Genomic DNA, 19,367 nt, shown 5'->3' on the forward strand with positions numbered 1-19,367 from the left:
TGATGCTGATGATCAGTGAATGTAGCTGTCGTCAGTCCAGTACACAGTCTGTGTACCATGACGCTTCACCGTCAGGTCCGTTTATATGAGCAGCTACAGACACTGGAGGATCATCAGAACCAGAGCTCATGTTGCAGTACTGACGGTGATTCTGGACAAAGACGGTGATTGTTGAGTCTCAGGTCGTCATCGGTCAGTACCCAGCCTGGGGTTCCGACCCACGGTGTCGATATCTGATCATCTGGGAATGAGACACAACAACCAACCATCTTTCTCCAGAATCACTGCCGGGCCTGACTGGTCCTTCAGGTGGACCCATGAATACGACGACACTGAACCTCAGCTGAAAACTATAATACTTAACATGTAAGTTACACAGTGCAGATGTTTAAACTACTCAACCTCAAATATAATCTGTGTGGATCACTGTCTGCTGCTTTACCTTGTGAGGTGAAATGCTCCTCAGATAAAGGATCCATGATTCCTGATGTTTAACCAGAACACGACAGCAGAGTGACACCAGCAGGGAGTCGGGTCAGGACCTTTGTGCTCTGCGGAGACAGATTCACATATTTCTGACATCATAAACAGAACTGATGTTGATGAAGGCTGTCAGTCATCCAGCTCAGGGTACTTCTCAGTGCTGCATCGTAGCCAACTGGACTTGTTTCAGTCTCACCTCTCATCAGAGGAGAGAAAACAACATGGGTCAACAGAACGTCAACAGAACTCAGGACTTCTGTATAGCACCATTTTACAATCGGTGTTTGCTTCTGGCCCTCGGTCCACTGCTAAGTTTCAGTTTTGTTTCCTTCAGGTCTGCGTGTCTGAATACAAAATGTCTGTAACACATTACTTCAAAGACAACGTGACTGTGAGCACACGTGGTCCGAACAGTCGCAGCCTGAAGCCCGGCTGATCGTCACCGCTCCAACATCTCATCAGCTGCTGACAGCAGCAGACAGATGGCAGAAACTCCAGCTGCAGTTTGAACTAAGCTGAGAGAAGTCTGAGGTGATGCAGTGGAAACATACGAGGTTTCAGGTGTTGAGTTTACTGACTAGTTTTTATGTTGGGGACTATTTTCAGCAGCGTATTAATCCACACGGTGCTGCTGATGGTTTTAGTGGCAGCAGGACGTGTTTCACATCTACACTGTAAAAAGGATGAAGTATTTTTTACTTCCTGCTGGTCATGAAGGAGGATTTTAACTGAACACTGTAGAGAATAAATGTTGTCCCGCAGACATTTTAAGTCTGTCCTATTTGTCAGCGCGTCTCTGACGTCCACAGTCAGACGCACGGTTCTTATGAACATCTCATTTATTTCACCACTAACGGTTTAACGTGCCTTACTGACTGTTCCTTACTGACTGTTCCTTACTCACTGTTCCTTACTCACTGTTCCTTACTGACTGTTCCTTACTGACTGTTCCTTACTCACTGTTCCTTACTCACTGTTCCTTCGATAAAATAATCAACAGACTTAAAGACGAAAGATTTTTAATGATTTCTTTTACTCATTTCAAAATAAAAGCATGCCGTCAGTCAAGATGAGGATAAAAAGGACCATGTGAGCCTGGTTTAGTTGAACATGTAAATCGTGAATATTAACAGTAATAAACATGATCTTCATCTACAGAAACACATTTGAGTCTGTCTGAACATTTTCTCTTAATTTTCTTATAAAACGTGACAATAATTCATGTTCCAGTATAAAAATGATAAACAGCCGTTCGTGTCCTGAAATCAAATACCTGACGGACGAACGAGGAAACAAAGTCAGTGGACGTTTCTTCTGCGGTGGATTGAAGCTTCTCACATTTCTTCATCAGAGTGATGAATACAGAAGCTGAGACTGCAGTTTGTTGTCGTTGACGTCAACTCTTCTGTTATCAACAGAAATCAGAAGGTCGTTTGCTCCTGTTGCCTCAAATGTTCATCAGGATCAGGAAATCTTTTACAGCGCGAGGCGACTGATTTAAGATGTAAACGTGACCTGGAGGCCGGTCGGTTATTGGTCACTGCATCAGACTGAACTTTAGTCGAGGTGTCCTGTCGAGTTCGAGCCTCGTGTTATTCAACACATCACTTTGTTGTCTGAGTGATTAGTTTGCTCTACGAGCTGTAAGCTGGCGAGCGACAGTACGAGCTGTGACCTGCTGCAGTCAGGTCGATAAACAGGAGTGAAGATAAAGCTAAAGTTTAAAAAAATGTCGCTGGAACAGACGTAAACTTCCTAATAAAGACGGATTCACCTTTAGATTTAATAATCAGATCATCGTTTCAGGCTGCAGCTCCACAGACGAGTTCACTTCAGATCAACTTCAGTTCTCACCAGAAATCTGACGTCTGTCACAAGATAACCACATAAAATGTTATCTGGAGATAAACAACTGAATCGTGTCCATTCAGGGCTTCTGTAGATAAAGACAGAGATCCAAAGTGTTTCCCTTCGCCCTCGTCTGAAGGCTCCATCACAGCAAACCTCCATCACCTGTTGTTTCTCAGCACCAATCAGACGTCGTGTTGCTGTTTCTGACTTCCTGTCGTCAGCAGAGTCAATCACTCGTCCTAGAAACCAACAAACGACTCCTGATCACTGTCGCCATCGAACACCTGATGCAGAGCTGTCGGGCTTTTAACCAACGACTCCTCCTGCTGCTTCTCCTTTTGCTTCTTCTCCTCCTCCATCACCAGCAGCAGCTCCAGCTCTGGTTCTGGATCAGGTGCAGGTTCCAAGGTCTCCAGAGGCTGGACCAGAGCCTCAGTCAGAGCCTGGATGATCCTCACCACCTCCTCCCGGTCCTCCACCTCCTGCAGGTTACACGCCGAGGCAAAAGACCTGCAACACAGACGTATGTTAGCACAGAACCACAGAAGAAGAAACGCTGCGTCTCTAGATTCAGAGGCATCACACCTGCGGAGGACGTTTGTCTCTGAGTTCAAGGTGGAGGACACTTCACTGAGCCAGCAGGCAAGAGTCAGAGCCAGCTGGTCCAGACCCAGACCATCCAGACCCCCCTGAGAGACCAGCTGAGTCCACCGGGCCTGGAGGAGGAGGAGCAACACATCAGGACATCAGCATTACATCACACAGGTGGGACGGATTCAGACAGGTGGTACAGGTGAGACTACCTGCAGGAAGTCTCGCAGCACCGGCGTCACACAGACGTCCAGCGGCTGCAGACGGCAGCAGCATCCTGACGGGATGAAGAAGACGTCTGTGGACAGTGAGGTCAAACTGGTCCTGAACTTGTCCGTCAGGTGACCGCGGTGGATGTCCACTATCAACACTGACTGCCAGTGAGACACCACGTGAGGCTTCCACACCTGCACACAGGTAAACATGACGTCACATGACCAGACTAAAACTCAGACATACTCCTCCCTGAGCTCAGGTAGTCACACAGACCTTGTTGATCCAGATCTTGTGGCAGTCCTGGTCTGTGAATTCTTCCTGCCGGGCCTCCAGCAGAACGTTGCCGGGGAACCCTTCAGGAAGGAGTGAAGGGGTTCCTCTGTAGAACAGCAGAGGGGGCAGCAGCGTCCCGTCAGACAGAGCTGAAAGGACAATGTCAAACACAGGTTTTTCTTCAGGCGAGCCGAACAGCCGCAGGGCCGACGGGTTCTGGTCCGAGAACCGGTCCTGGTCGATGAAGATGGAGAACTCATCCATGGAGGCCACGAAGTTAGGAGGAACGTTCTTACCCTGGACCTGAACACAAGAACAGTTTGTCACCTCAGAGTTGCTCTGTGATTTAAAGCAGCTGAAATTATACAAAATATCAATGTTAAATACTTTAAATTTGTGGTTTTGTCAATGAGGTTTTGAATGGCTCAGTGCAGAAACTCAATTTAAGCTACGATGCTACGAGGTATTTATTATTTAGCCCCGCCTCATTTGATTCATCCGGGGTGGACACGGAGTCGCTGCACCGACGGTGTCGAGTCATCGCTTGTTATTAAGTCAGAAGATAATGATGGAAAGTAACTAAGTACATTTACTTGGGTACTGTAAATAAGTATGATGTCATGCTCAACTTACTGATAAATATCCTGACAGTTCTCTTTTATTTTGTTGTTACAGTTAAAGTAACAGAGTATTTGTACTCTGTGGTATTGATACTTGAGTAGAGGGTAATCTGTGACACACCTGTGCAGACAGCAGCTGTATGAAGACGCGGCTGTTGTCCCGGATGCTCCGGGGCAGTTTTCCTCGGTGGTTCAGGGACGGCTGCACGGCGAGCTCGTGTCTCAGCAGGAAGTCGACGGCCCAGCTGTAACAGTCGGTCAGCTGACCGTTCTCTCCCAGAGCCTTCCTCGCCGTCTGCAGCAGCACGTCTTCGCTCACGCTCAGCTGCTGCTCCCTCTGACTCATCACCCACTCCGCCAACTTCTCCGTCCTCCAGCACCACTTCCTGTACGACAGATGATGCTCCTGCTGCCGGATCCACGAGTGGATGGTCAGAGGAGATGGCTGGACGCCGCGGGTGGCCTGAAGGACGCCGTGACACAGGTAGGAGAGGACGGCTGAGAGCTGGGAGGCCGACAGAGGAGAGACGAAACACTGAGGAGGAAGAGGAGGACGCAAACATCATCATCGTCATCATGCGATACATACTGCGCATGATGTCCGCTTCATGTGACCGTAACTAAGTCATCAAATCTAAACCAGCAACAATTAATTGATTAGTTGTCAATTGTTACATTAAATCACCAAAATAAAGTCTCTTCTCTGACGTCGGCTCCTTCAATGTGAATGTTTCCTGGTTTCTTTCCTCAGTGACAGTGAACGAAACACTGAACGACATTTTTCAACAATTTAGAGAAACAACTGATAAAATCTAGAAGATAATCAGCAGATTAATCAACAATTAAATCGAGATGTTAAACTTTGATTCTGACAAACTGTCTTTTCGTATTTCTCCTGAAGTTTTACCAACAAAATGATTCATCAAAAAATTACTGAACTAATCGATTAATTAATCAGCAGATAAATTAATGAAAGATGATTAAAACAGTTGAAGAACATCAGTCTGATAAACAACACATCTGAATCTTTATCAATAACAGAATATTGATGATATTGACTGATCAGTTTTATATGACAAACACAATAAAACACATGCGCTCACCTGGTCAGGTTGTGGGCGGGGCCCCAGGAACTTGATGGTCATGGCGGGGGGAGAGGAGAGGGGGGAGGGGGAGGTGAGGGCTTTGACTGAAAGCTGTGAGGAGGTCTGACCGGAGGGGAGGAGGTGGATGGGGATGAAGACTCCGCCCCCCTGACTGCTGGGGGACGTCACACTGTGGGAGGAGGAGGACGAGGAGCAGGAGGAGCAGGAGGTTATGATGAGATAAATAATAATTAAAAACTGATTCCTGATCAGATTCAATTCTGTTTAACTGATCGATAGCTGGACAGGAAGTGATGTAAGAACCGGAGAGCGTGAGGAAGAAGAAGAAAAGGTTTCATCAGATTTGTTTAAATGTTAAAACTTTCCCTCACAAAAAGTTCAGAGTTCATTAGTGACGAGACAAGACGTGACGTTAGCATGTGGAGCTAACCCAACACCTTCATCTCTGCTGCCCCTTCACATTAAAAGCCCTCAACTTCTGCCTCTTTGCCCAGCATCTTGTTGCAGTTTCAGACTCCTGTCATCTATCATGCTTTTACTCTGAAAGAGCTGATTTTAAAAAGGCTTTTACTGTGAAGGAGCAGAGGTTTGCTCCAGTGTCTGATGTGAGTTTACCTGGAGGAGATGTCAGCTGGTTGTGTGTTCGTTTTCTCACCATTCATACTGGACTCTGAAGAAGAAGAAGCAGAAGAATTAATTCACTCTGCTGCCACCTACTGGTCACATCATGAACATCAGGCTGGATTATCTCAATATATATAATATATAAAACAAACAAACTCCTTAAATAGTGTGTGTGTGTGTGTGTGTGTGTGTGTGTGTGTGTGTGTGTGTGTGTGTGTGTCTGCGTGTGTGTGTGTGTGTGTGTTACCGTTGTGTGCTAACATGATACAGTGATGGTCTGGTCTCTCTGTCAGGTGATTGGCCATCACGTCTCCTTTGCAGGTGGTAAACGTGCACACACACTTCAACTTATGTGACAACCTGAAACACAGACACACACACACACACACACACACACCAGCTGACTGAGTCAATAAATATATAAATTAAATAAATAACATATTGATCAGTGAAGCTCTGACATGTTAATGAGAGAAACAGAACTTATGTTTAATTTTCTGTCACAGAAATGAATGAAACTTTATTAACAAGCAGTTTCGAGAACATTAAACACAATAAAGTTACCTCGGCTCAGACAGGAAGATACTGTGATACTGAGGCTTCTTCCTGCAGGTGGCATGGTTACTGTGGACACACACACACACACACACACACACACACACACACACACACACACACACACACACACACACACACACACGTTGCTTTTTATTCTTCTTCCTGTATTTATTTGTGCATTAACAGCAGAGCGATCATTCATGAACACAGGCCTCAACATCATCAGTGACTGTTGTGTCTGTTTGGATCTGTGAGGACAGACTGAACTTGTTCCGACTGTCGGTCAAATCAAACGAGACATCTGAAGACATCACATCATTTTCTGGACTGATTAAAATATGCAGATGGGACCTACTTGATCATGTGGTTGGCGTAGGAGGTGGAGCAGCAGGTGACAAACTTGCAGAGCGAGCAGTGGACCAGAGAGGGGAAGTGAGTCCTGAAGTCCTGAAACCACGTCAGACACTCGAGACAGTGCTGCGAGGGACGAGAGACACCGGTGTCCTCACTGAAACACAGAGAGAGAGAGAGACAGACATGGTGAGAGATGTCCAGATGTTTACAGAGGTTCTGGAGGGGGCAGTTGTGGGTCCGTACCTCTGCTGGTTCAGGTTGGACAGCAGTGGTCCCAGACTCTCCACTGGTTTCCTTCTGGGAGCTTCCTGTTTGGGTGGGGGCGGGTCAACATCCACCACCTGGACCATAGAAGAAGAAGAACATGAGGAGATCCAGACGTGTGGATGAAGAATTCATCCTGAGGGGAACATTTAATCACATGAACATCACAGAGTTGTTGAGACGTTTCAGGGGAGACGGACCTTTAATGCAGCTCTTTTCTTCGGTACCTCTTCACTTTCAGATCCTTGGACTACAGAGTACGTCCTCACCGTCACCTACAGACACACAGACGGGCCTGTTGTTAGTCACTGAACAGGTTTTATATTTCAGTGCGTCAGGACACAACATGCAGAGTTCTGTTCATCATGTTGGTCCGTTGGATCTGTCGTGTACCTTGGTTCCAGGTTTGAGTCCGGTGAGCTGTGGAGGTCTGATGTGGGTTCTGTGGTGCAGGAGGTTGTGTTCAGTTCGCTCTCTGATGTACAGGAAGTGGAGACGACACTTGTCACAGCTGAACACGTTCTTCTTCTACACACAGAAACACACAAACAGACGTCAGGCGTGAAAATCAGTTCTTGGTTCTACTTCTTCTCGTCAGAACCAGGATGAATCTCGTCTGTTGGTTTGTTTAACGTCCTCACTGTGATGTAGCTTGGACAGTGTTGAAGTAGCGTATGTGTATTTGTGTGTAGTTGTGTACCTGGTGTCGGGCGAAGTGCTGCTGGTAGCAGGTGTTACTGCGCAGCACTCTCAGACAGTACTGACACAGCAGGTGTTTGGTGTCGGCGTGAAGCTGCTCAAAGTGAGTCCAGAGGTCCGAGTAGAAGGACGACCTGAAGTCACACACCTGCGTGCGCACACACACACACACATTAAATATTCAACAATATTAATATTAATAACAGTGTTGATGAAGATGTGGGCGGAGCCAACTCACCTGGCAGACGTACGGCATCTCTCCTGGTTTGTGAGCGCTCTTCATGTGCCAGAGGAAGGACGGCTCGCTGCCGAACTCCAGCTCACAGATCTTACACTTAGCTGGATAAACAACACGACATCATACACGACATCACACATGACATCACACACGACATCACACAACATCTGACACACCCCGTCAACTCTGGAGACGTTCGCACTCGGATCAATAATCTAATTATAAAGTGATGAAGCAGAAACAATCACCTGATTCTGTTTATTCACAGCGTTCAGAATAAACCTGTTAAATTAATGTTTTACTACTGTTCTTCAATAATGACACATAGAAGCCGTGTGTGTGTGTGTGTGTGTGTGTGTGTGTGTGTGTGTGTGTGTGTGAGAGACAGACCTGTGGACTTGTACTGACTGTGAACGGCCTCCAGGTGACACTGTAGTTTGAAGGGAGAGGTGAAGGGACGGAAACAGTGAGGACATGAAGACGCGGAGTCCATGAGTCCGTCCTGCTCCGACATCGTGGACACGTGTTGGTTCATGTGACTCATCAACCTGAAACACAAAGTTCATCATCAACCAGTAAAACTTCTGGTTCCTTTATCAGAACCGTGTCAGTGAAACAAGTTTTATATTTAAAGTGTAACTAAACCCCCAAACCACTTTTTTCTGCTGAAAACAAATGTATTTGGGTGTGAAGTAGTGTTGTTGATGTGTTCTGGTCCAACTCTTGACATTTTAGTCAAAGTATTTCAATTTGGTGTATTTTGTTGTAAAAAGGTAAGAGTGACTGCCCTCTATGGGTTGAAACCCGGCTATTACAATCGAATTTTGCTATTGGCCGAGATGGAGGCCGATGAGTTTTGGAGGCAGCTTACATCACGAGCCACCACTGTTGGCCCCGCCCCTCTGTGTGTGTTTCTGCAGGTGTGAGTGTAGTGCTGGTGTGGGAGGGGGAGGGGCTCTGTTGGAGGCTGCACAGAGTGACTGGAGGTGTCTTAACTGCTCCTGGAGCCCCGCCCACAATCAATGCACCACCTCAGCCAAAACCTGGGGGTTAATTACACTTTAAATAAAGAAACATCTCAATCATCAAGTCATTAACTCAAGTTGGATCCAACAACATTCATCAGACTTTGAACTGAACATCAGAAACATTAAACCAAATACTGTGTGTGTGTGTGTGTGTGTGTGTGTATATACTGTCTGTCTGAGTGTGTGTGTGTGTGTGTGTGTGTGTGTGTGTGTATACTGTCTGTCTGAGTGTGTGTGTGTGTGTGTGTGTGTGTGTGTGTGTGTGTATACTGTCCGTGTGTGTGTGTGTGTGTGTGTGTGTGTGTGTGTACTGTCTGTGTGTGTGTGTATACTGTCCGTGTGTGTGTGTGTGAATACTGTCCGTGTGTGTGTGTGTGTGTGTGTGTGTGTGAATACTGTCCGTGTGTGTGTGTGTGTGTGTGTGTGTGTGTGTGTGTGTGTGTGTATACTGTCCGTGTGTGTGTGTGTGTGTGTGTGTGTGTGTGTGTGTGTGTGTGTGTGTGTGTGTGTATACTGTCCGTGTGTGTATACTGTCCGTGTGTGTGTGTGTGTGTGTGTGTGTGTGTGTGTGTGTGTATACTGTCCGTGTGTGTCTCACTTGATGTTGTTGCGGAGTGTGTGTGGACAGTGGATGCAGCGGTACGGTCCGGCTGGTTTTCTGTCCGTCCTGCTGTCTTTGATGGAGCTTTGTCCTCTGGCCGAGCCATAATAAAAGTCCTCCACCATTATCACCAGTTTACCACGGAGCTGGTCAGACGGAGGTTCAGACTGGTTCTGAACCTGAGGGCTGCAGGCGGTGACGGGGGGCGGGACGGGGCTGGTGAACCGGACCGGCACAAAGTCATCAGACGGTCTGTGGGTCCTCTGGATCGGAGAGGTGACTTTAGCCTGAAGGAGACACACAGGAAGTGGATTCATGCGACCAGAAACACAGTGAAGAGCTTCAGTAATCTGATTACTCTGTTGAGGAGGACTGAGCAGGAGGACTCACCGCTGACGGTCGACTCTTCGACACTTTACTGGTGCTCTGAGGCTCTTTGGGAGATTTGGACGTCTTGCTCCTCCTGTGCTTCTTCTTCTTCTTCCTCTTCTTCAGGTTCTTCAGGTTCTTCAGACTCTGAGCGATCTCAGGGCTGCACAGCTGGAGGACGAGGAGGGAGGTGTTAGGGGCGGGGTCAGGGCGTGTGATGTCACACTAACCCTTACAATGAGCAAAGGGGGCGGGGCTTCATGACTTACACACATGAATCCTCGGAGCTCCATGATGAGTTTGTACTGAGACCTGCAGACGAGACAGTCGGGTGGAGAGACGGGTCCCAGCTGACCTGAGGACACACACACACACACACACACACACACACACACACACACACACACACACACACACACACACACACACACACACAGCTGCTTCAGTGAGTCTGAACTTGTCATCAACTCATTAAACTAATTAAAACTGATGCAGGTGAACAGAAACGTCAGTCAGACCTTTGTGGAGCAGTTTGGGAGGCGGTGCACGTCTCTTGCTGCTGCCGCGTGGTGCTGAGACCGTGGTCTGTGGAGAGGTGAGGGTGACGGCGGAGGTGCTGGGTGGCGTCTTCAGTCCCGTCACAGGGGGGGTGAATTTGAAGTTCACGCTGTGGTTGCTCAATACCCTCTGAGCTGCTTCACCTGAGACCACACCTGGACGACACAGAGAGGTTAGAAACTCACAACTTCTTTAAACTCAGCCAGACAGGTGGAGGTGTTACCTGTGATGATGGGGTTGGGCTCAGTCTTGGGTATAATAGCAGCAGGAGCAGCAGCTGCGGTCAGGGAGGCCGTAGTGTTGATGTGCCGAGTCCCTGCAGGACTGTGGACCGTCAGAGTGACGGGGATCTGGACTGAGGTGAAGCCGCTGGATGAACCTTCAGGATGAGAGCGCAGCTTCAGCTCCACACCTGCACCTGCAGGATGGAGAACATTTAGAGGTCAGCGGAGGTAAAACTGGTTCAGAGGGGCCACGAGGACCGAGAGGTGGTGACTGACGTCTCTCAGGTAGGGCTGGGCGATATGGCCTTTTACTAATATCCCGATATTTTTAGGCCATGTCACGATACACGATATATGTCTCGATATTTTGCCTTAGCCTTGAATTAACACTTTGATGCATACAATCATGCCAGTATGATGATTCTACGTGTCTACATTAAAACGTTCTTGTTCATACTGCATTAATATATGCTGATTTTAAACATTCATGCCAAAAGGGTGAAATCACAACTAAACACATTTATCAAAACTGTATTTATTAAATAGATATTAAGCAGTGGCACAAACATCATGTCATTTCAAAACAAATAAAGTGCCTTTAATCAGGGGTCGACAATATAAATGGCCCGGTGGCCCGGACGTACTTTTAAAACCGTCAGGGCCACCAGAACGCTCCGAGCACTGGCCCGGTGGGGCCGGCATGGATTAAAGTTCTCCGTCGCTATGACGGATTTCCTCATTCAAACTTAACAGAGGCGACTTGTGAGATCAATGTAGATCGGAGGAGAACTGTTGGCTGATGTTTATTGACAGATTGTCACACTCTACAGCCAATTGTATCGTTAACAGCGTGTGCGTGCCTGACCAATGACAGTGTAGTGACCCACACAGGGCGGGATCTCAACACGGAGCGGTGCTAAAGTTTAGCTGCTTAGCTAGCAAGGACTCGTCGCGCTGCTGCGTTATCAGCTGAGTTTAGTCAGCACGTGAGAACTCGTCTGACACGGAGAGTCTCCTGTTGTGTGCTACATGTGTGAAATAACAACTATAGTCTGGACTTTGTCTGCAGTGTATCTGTGTAAACGGCTTCATTCAGCGTCTCTCCCTCCCCTCTGGCACCGTGAGTTACCATGGTTACAGGACCGCCCTGAAACTTTATAATGATGATCAATAAGAAGTGTTTGGTTAGTTTGACTGTACAGAGTCATGAATGTTGCCTGATTGTAGCTCAATGCTGAAATCTTGTATTATAACATAGAACAAAGCCTCAGAGCTTCTTTGATCATTAACATGTTAGTGATGACAGAAAGTGATAACTCGCATCAGACTGACAAGGCTGCAGAAGTTGCTGCTTGTATGATATATTTTTCTGTTGAACGATAAGAGGCTCACTTTAAACAATATTATTAATAATAATAATTAATGATAATGATGATGAGAAGAAGAAGATGTTAAAAATAGCGTACTGATGGTTCTGTAGATGGTTGATTATTTGACAGAGTAAAACTTGAGAGAAGCTTGGCAAAAAAAAAGAAACATTGATTTCATAGATTGAAAATTACATTGAAAAGACAAAAAACATTTTAAGTGTGAATAGAACAGCTGTTCAGATCCTCCTCCTTTAAAACACTGTTGGTCAAATATTTAAACTTGATGTCTGCATTAGAGAACATGGTGTGGGCTGAGGCTGTAAATCTTATCTTATTTTTTTAACATGTGTCAAGTAAAACGCCCTGTAACATGGAGGGGGGCGCAAAAATCAACCAACTGAGGAGGAGATGAGGAAGAACTAATGCAGCACTGTTTGCACTTTTGATTTATGTATTTGCACTTTTGACCTCAGTACTGCAGTATTAAAATAAATGTTATAAAATCAAATTGGTCTTTTTCGTTATTATGGGGATCGATTCCTGGGCCAGTGGCAAATTTCCCTTATTGTCTACCCCTGCTTTAATGCATGATGTAACTAATATGACGTATCAAAATAACACTAAATTAAAGTGCACATTTTGTGCATAATGCCACTAGGACATTTTAAAAGAAATACATGCACTTTTGTGCAGGATGTCACACAGGTTATTTCAAACAACAGTAAAATAAAAATAAGCTGCATTATAGGAAATCAAATGGTGAACATGAAAAGTTCACAGCTTTAGTTTTGGTTTCTTCTGTATGAAATGTATTGGCCAGCTCTTCTCTCACTTTAATGTAAAACTCAGCTCGAGCTTTCTCTGCAAAATATTCGCGACTAGGTATTTTATATCTTGGGTCAAGTGTGTTGATGAGCTTTCTGAATCTGGGCTTTTCAGCCACACTCACTGGGGCCATGTCTTTCGCTATGTGGTGGGTTACTGCGGACGTGATCTCCTTCTGTTTTTGACTATTGTTGTCGTATGGTGTTGACGCCAGACTCAGCTGCGTCAGTGCTGGTTGCTTCGGCACTTTCTTCGATATGGCACCGGCCGGAGGTGCGCTCGCGCGGAGTTTCAAGCACTCGTCGTTTTCTAGCGGGCGGGTTCTCAAATGGTGATGTAAGTTCGATTAGCACCTTTTGTGGCGACGCTTTTGCGGCATACTTTACATATTACGGTTATTTGTTCAACGTCCTCCCTCTTGTACCCAAACCACCGCCATTTGTCATAGCACCTGCTGCTGCCGCTACCTGAGATCTCTGCTGCTACATGCTGCCGGGCGTATGACGTTGCACGCACAACAGAATGTGATGTACGTAACTAGGTGCACTTGTTTTATCTCTCTGTGCGGTGAGATGAGAAAGAGTGAGAGAAACCTGTAGTTCAATGCCCGCAACTAAAAGCAACTGCGTGACAATTGAACGTGTACTCGAATATTTACGATATAGTCATTTTCTACATCCCACAGAGAACAAGCCGCGATACATCGAGTATATTCGAGATATCGCCCAGCCCTACTCTCAGGAGGAAAGTTGTATTCGTGTATTGTTTGGTTGTTTCTCCGTTTTAAATCATCAGCTGCTTCAGCTGTTCAGCAGAACGCTGCAACTCTGTTTTACTGTGAAGCTCCAGAAATGTTCTGAGACTTCACCTGACTTTATATCATCAGGAGGAGATGATGGCTGAGCCTGACTTTATATCATCAGGAGGAGACGATGACTGAGCCTGACTTTATATCATCAGGAGGAGACGATGGCTGAGCCTGACTTTATATCATCAGGAGGAGACGATGGCTGAGCCTGACTTTATATCATCAGGAGGAGACGATGGCTGAGCCTGACTTTATATCATCAGGAGGAGACGATGGCTGAGCCTGACTTTATATCATCAGGAGGAGATGATGACTGAGCCTGACTTTATATCATCAGGAGGAGATGACTGAGCCTGACTTTATATCATCAGGAGGAGATGATGACTGAGCCTGACTTTATATCATCAGGAGATGATGACTGAGCCTGACTTTATATCATCAAGAGGAGATGATGACTGAGCCTGACTTTATATCATCAGGAGGAGATGATGGCTGAGCCTGACTTTATATCATCAGGAGATGATGGCTGAGCCTGACTTTATATCATCAGGAGATGATGGCTGAGCCTGACTTTATATCATCAGTTCTCTGAAATCTTCTCCTCTTTCTGTCAGAGTCACATGTTCAGACTGATTCCTCTCATTTCTGTACACTGAAGCTGCAGTGAGCAGCTGGTTAGCTTAGCTTAGCTTAGCTCAGGTCATCATGACACAAGAATCTGAAACATGAAACACAATTATTTTGGGGCATTTAAACAAACATCCTGACAGCAGACGTCTCCTGCAGGTTCTGAACTTCAGTCTGACTTTGAAGTGATTCAGACTGAGAAGAAAACTAGATGTTGAGGAGGTTTTATGAAATGAGAGAAAATAGTTTAGAAGAAAAACATTGACTACAAAGTGAACTGACCTCCAGGCAGCAGCGAGACGGGTCGACCGTTCAGCCTGAAGCCCAGCGGACCTGAACACTGAACACACACACACACACACACACACACACACACGTAAATATTATATCTTATATTTATCAAATGTTCTCAAACTTTTATATAACAACGTTCATCTGGAGGACGTCAGCTAACAGTTGTGATGATTAAAATAAAAGATATATAAAATAGATGAACACTATTCTTCTCATCTGCAACAATCAATTAATCAAATTACAGAAGATGTTTCTGTTTTGAATCGATCCGGTTTCTTTGAGTTCTGCTTCTCTTTGAGTGAAGATTCAGATATTGAACTGCAGAGCTCCATGAATCCTTCACACTGGACCTTTAACAGCGTTTGTTTTATTAACTAAAATTTAACAAACCAACAATAAACTCGACCCAATTCACTCGAACTGAAACCAGCCAGAACATCAACTCACAAACAGAACTAATCTGAACCAACACATCATCAGGTCCAGCTGACACCTGCACATCTGTCACCTGCACATCTGTCACCTGCACATCTGACACCTGCACATCTGACACCTGCACATCTGTCACCTGCACATCTGTCACCTGCACATCTGTCACCTGCACATCTGTCACCTGCACATCTGTCACCTGCAGTGTGCTGCTGTGTTTGAGGCTGCAGCTGCTGACTGGTTGAACTGGGATGGGGATGATCCTGACTGGTGGCGGGTCCGTCTCATCATCAGCCTCCAGACCTGCAGACACACAGAGGACACACTGTGACATCAACACGTTTGACACGTTGTTCTGACGGATATTAAAAGTGAGTGAGGAGTGACATTGATGGGTCACATGACAGTGACTGATCTGAGAGCAGCTGATCACCTTCCTCCTCCTCCTCGTCTCTCTCTGGTGACTGAGGGTAAACCTCCAGCTCCTCTTCATCACACTCCATCAGCAGGTCTGCAGCTCCACCTGCTGTTCTCTCCACCATCACCTCCTCCATCTCTTCACCTGCAAAGACACACCTGTCAGACAAGTCAAGTTTTAATCAACCAATAAATTACAGATTTCACACAATCAAAAGGTCAATTTACTGATTTGAATCCAGTTAAACTTGTGTTTTGGCAGCTGACTGATGGATCAGGTGATCAGGTGATCAGGTGAGCAGGTGATCAGGCTGCTGTGATTCTTATTTGTTTGTTTTTGTGTCACTAACTTCACAAACTGCAGAAACATTTTATCAACTGTAAATAACTTGTTCAAATATAAATGTGGACTCAGTTAAACTGTTGTATTTAAACTAAAGTGTGTTAATGAAGCGCTTGTTAAAGAGTTCAGATGATGATGATGATGATGATGAATCTCTCTGTATTTGACAGTATAAGAGTGTTTTTTAAAGAGTAACCTTTTCTGCTGAAAACAAATGTATCTGGGTATGAAGTACTGTTGTTGATTGATTCTGGTCCAACTGACATTTTAGTCAAAGTATTTCAACTTGGCGTACTTTGTTGTAAAATGTAAGAGTGACGGCCCTCTATGGGTTGAAACCCGGCTATTACAATCGAATTTTGCTATTGGCTGAGATGGAGGCCGATTAGTTTTGGAGAGGGGGGGGGGCGTGTCCTAACTGCACCTGGAGCCCCGCTCAGAGTCGAGGCATTTTTTGAATTTCCAGCCGAGCCACCTCCAACCTCAGCCAAAACCGAGGGGTTTAGTTACTCTGTAAGTGTGGAGACTGAGGCGACCCACATGTTCTGAAGAACCAGTGTTTTTTATGTTTTAGTGACGACTGGACTGCCAGAGGGAGGCGTTACCGTAGCAACAACGTGGCTACAGCAGGTGTGAAGCGTCTTTAACATGAACAGTGTTTGTGTCGTTACTCACTGCCACACAGCTCTGCACTAAAGATGTGATAATATATCCGTGGATATTCGTTCATCACCGCTGGACCTGCTGAGTGACGTCACATGAGGTCAGACACGCTGAGCGCCTGAGGTCGGCAGCTCCGAGGTTTGTGTTTTATCCCTCAAGTTAAATATCTGATGTTTTTACAATGTAATAAATATTGTAAAATTATTATTGTGACATTTTTTAAAAACTGCTATTAGCTCAAGTTGCTACAACTTTACTTTTGTCAGATATGAACATTTTTATTTTCATTAATTGACACAACAACTATATAATAATAAATAAAAATAATAATAATACTCTATAATAAAGAACATATGTAATAAAGAATATAAAGAAAATGGCAGAAATAAAACATGAGCTGCATTGTGACATCTGAAAACTGTATAGACACCGAAATATATCACAGCAGTTTATTCTGCTGCATCTCATCCAAACAAGTCACAATATACAACTTTATATATATTTATGTAAATATAAACTTATTTTAATTGACAAATGTCACAAAGTTAGCTCTGTTGTTTAAACTGTGATGATAATTCAGTTAGTTTTACTTTCACTTTTACAAAAATAACATTAAATATCTAAGTAGCTAATAACTAGCATGGTTCACAGCTGCTGTCACTGAGTTATTAATGTGTTCACTGGTCAAAAACGTGACAAGAAGCAACATAGTTCTGAAATATTAGCTCAATCAGTTAGCAGGCTCAGCTAGCAAGCTAATGTCTCATTCAAAGCTAATTAAAACACAGTGCAGCTACAGAACAAGCTAAATGCACAAGATGGCTGACTTTACACCTACTTTCTGTCTTCTAACTGAACTAAACTTGAGCTGATATTAACAAACTGAGTGTTGTTTCACTGCAGCATGTTGAGCTGCCTGCTGCTCCTCAGCCAACTTAACCTGAAGCTACTAATGCTAACAAGCTAACAACTAGCCTAGCAGCTACTCACAGACTTCATTTACTCTGCAAGATATCCGATTAAAAGAGTGCAGCGGGCGTTCGCTTACCTTGTCCGGACCTTCTATGTGTCAAATAAATACTTATTCCGTAAAAATTCCTCTCTTAAACGGTGTTTTCGGAGAGTAAAGAGTGAATCAGTGAGCCTCATGCACTCTGGCTGTTAGCAGTTGGCACCGTGCTCAGCGTTCGGGCTGTTCGCTGTAGACGGCACTGATGTATCCCTCCGCCACTTCCCCTCCTCTGGCTGAGGTGACGGTGCTGTATGTGAAGGCGGAATGATATCTGCTGTAAGGCGCAGCTACGGCACTGATATGGTTTTAATATCAGTAACTTGACGCTGTCATCGTTTAATAATCACCTGTTGGCGAAAAACACCACGCAAACAACACGAGTCCGTCTGAACACGAACACCTTCAGCAACGTTCAGCGAACCTGAACCTAACTTCTGCATGCTAACCGATATTAGCATGCTAACGTTTCACTATATCATTAAACTTCGCCTGATAAACTTCACACGCAAAACTAGTCCGACTCTCTTTCACCACATGTAATTCAGACTTTTACATAATGGCTGAAGTAGTTTGATCCGGCAGATAAAGAGGACGAAACGCGAACACACTTAAGTTCAGTTGTCAGCAGCTGAACCGGGTCGTCCTGCTGTCTGAGCAGCCAAACGTCGGCTAATGTTAGTTAGCCGACTTTGGCGGATTGCCAGCGCGAATACAAACGACAACCTGCGACTGTCATCAACGTTTCTGTGAAATAATTGTTAGAAAATAAGTTGACTTCATCCCGCAGGTACAATCACGCGAGCTGCCGGCGGGTGGATCCTCATTAGCCTCAGTGGTTTCTGAGGCTATTTATGAAAACGTTAGCTTTAGGGTTAGCTTGCATTTAATTATAAGTTAGCCTACACAATGAGGCTAGCTGCCTTGGCTAGCTGTGTATTAACCATGAAATAGGTCGCGGTAGTTAATTAAACAAAAAATGTTCCCGAAGTGAAAGAGTGTCATTAAATCTGAGATGTTGCCGATAATAATTACAACAGCGACGTGTGTCAGCTGGGCGTGTTGAAGCCAGCTCAGGTGTCTGGATGCTCGCTAAGCTAATCCTGCTAAACAGCAACTCCTTATGTTTTAATGACATTTAAAACCTTCTCAGATTAAATGATGCAACATTAGACATTTGTGTCACCGCCTGAAAACATCTGTCGTCTCTTTTAAACACGTTTTGTAAAATCAAACTCTTAAAAACTTCATGTAGCCAGTGCTAACATGAACTAGCTCCTCAGAAGACAGACACACAAATAATAATTCGTGATATGAATCAAACACTGTGTTAAAGCTACAGCTAGCTGGTGAGTTAGCATTTATTCAATTTTGCAAGCTAATAGCAAAATATAGCAAATAATTTAATTAACTGACTCATAAAAACAGACTTGACGGTCTGAGTTTGTTGCTTCTCTTCCTTAAAGTTATAATAAAATATGAGGTATTAAACATTCATCTGTGTCAACACATGATGGACCTGCTCATCTTCTTCAGTCCATCGGTCCATTAATCTGTCCTCATCTGGTTCTGGGTCATCTGGTACCAACATGTATCATGTAAACCTGCTGAGTGTCCCGTACACATAATGTGTAATATTGTGTTTCTGAGCTGTTTACGTTCATTACATGTTGTTAATGTTGTTTATGTGACAGCTGTTGTATTAGTTGTTCTGCAGATTAATACATGTTTAATATTTAGTATAAATCAACTGTTTGACGTCATTAAACGTGTTTGTTGTATTAATACATGAATAATAATAGTACAGATATTAATACTTTAATATAAGAGTCAGTATCCGTCACTGTCTGGAGCTGTTCTGCTGCATGAAATCAGTTTTTACATTATTTTAAGTTCACAAATAAAAAGAGAGACGAGCTGAGCTA

At 44.8% G+C, this 19,367-nt stretch overlaps 1 protein-coding gene across 9 annotated transcripts; it reads right to left on the bottom strand.

Moving 5' to 3' along the window:
- Positions 1 to 1,485: 1,485 nt before the first annotated feature.
- On the bottom strand, positions 1,486 to 19,155 carry pogza (pogo transposable element derived with ZNF domain a). 9 transcript variants are annotated; one of them, XM_084378537.1, is made up of 27 exons: positions 17,793 to 18,887; positions 17,482 to 17,692; positions 15,444 to 15,586; positions 15,210 to 15,313; positions 15,090 to 15,134; positions 14,570 to 14,627; positions 10,657 to 10,851; positions 10,394 to 10,588; positions 10,145 to 10,230; positions 9,897 to 10,046; positions 9,504 to 9,793; positions 8,268 to 8,425; positions 7,878 to 7,978; positions 7,641 to 7,787; positions 7,334 to 7,468; positions 7,141 to 7,215; positions 6,920 to 7,017; positions 6,678 to 6,830; positions 6,329 to 6,388; positions 6,012 to 6,124; positions 5,756 to 5,810; positions 5,138 to 5,309; positions 4,156 to 4,569; positions 3,415 to 3,717; positions 3,138 to 3,332; positions 2,920 to 3,050; positions 1,486 to 2,844 (listed from the first exon to the last, which is right to left on the bottom strand). In XM_084378537.1, exons 3-27 carry the CDS (start codon positions 15,562 to 15,564, stop codon positions 2,574 to 2,576), a joined length of 3,825 nt encoding a protein of 1,274 aa, XP_084234663.1. In that variant the 5' UTR covers positions 15,565 to 15,586; positions 17,482 to 17,692; positions 17,793 to 18,887; the 3' UTR covers positions 1,486 to 2,573. The 9 variants fall into 9 exon arrangements, with proteins under 9 accessions (XP_084234663.1, XP_084234660.1, XP_084234665.1 ...); XM_084378534.1 differs by lacking the exons at positions 17,482 to 17,692; positions 17,793 to 18,887 and adding an exon at positions 18,962 to 19,155; XM_084378539.1 differs by lacking the exons at positions 17,482 to 17,692; positions 17,793 to 18,887 and adding an exon at positions 18,962 to 19,154 and having other exon boundaries at positions 15,444 to 15,572.
- Between the last annotated feature and the right edge of the window lie 212 nt (positions 19,156 to 19,367).

This window comes from Pagrus pagrus, assembly GCF_965226575.1.
Source record: "Pagrus pagrus genome assembly, chromosome: 17".
Lineage (NCBI taxonomy): Eukaryota > Metazoa > Chordata > Actinopteri > Spariformes > Sparidae > Pagrus > Pagrus pagrus.

Coding starts and splice junctions, on each gene's coding strand:
- pogza (XM_084378531.1), bottom strand. CDS start 16,500: ATGAACGAATATCCACGGATATATTATCACATCTTTAGTGCAGAGCTG. Junction 15,573..16,445: donor TAGTGCAGAGCTGTGTGGCA/GTGAGTAACGAC, acceptor GTGTCTTTGCAG/GTGAAGAGATGGAGGAGGTG. Junction 6,125..6,328: donor ATCTTCCTGTCTGAGCCGAG/GTAACTTTATTG, acceptor TCTGTGTTTCAG/GTTGTCACATAAGTTGAAGT.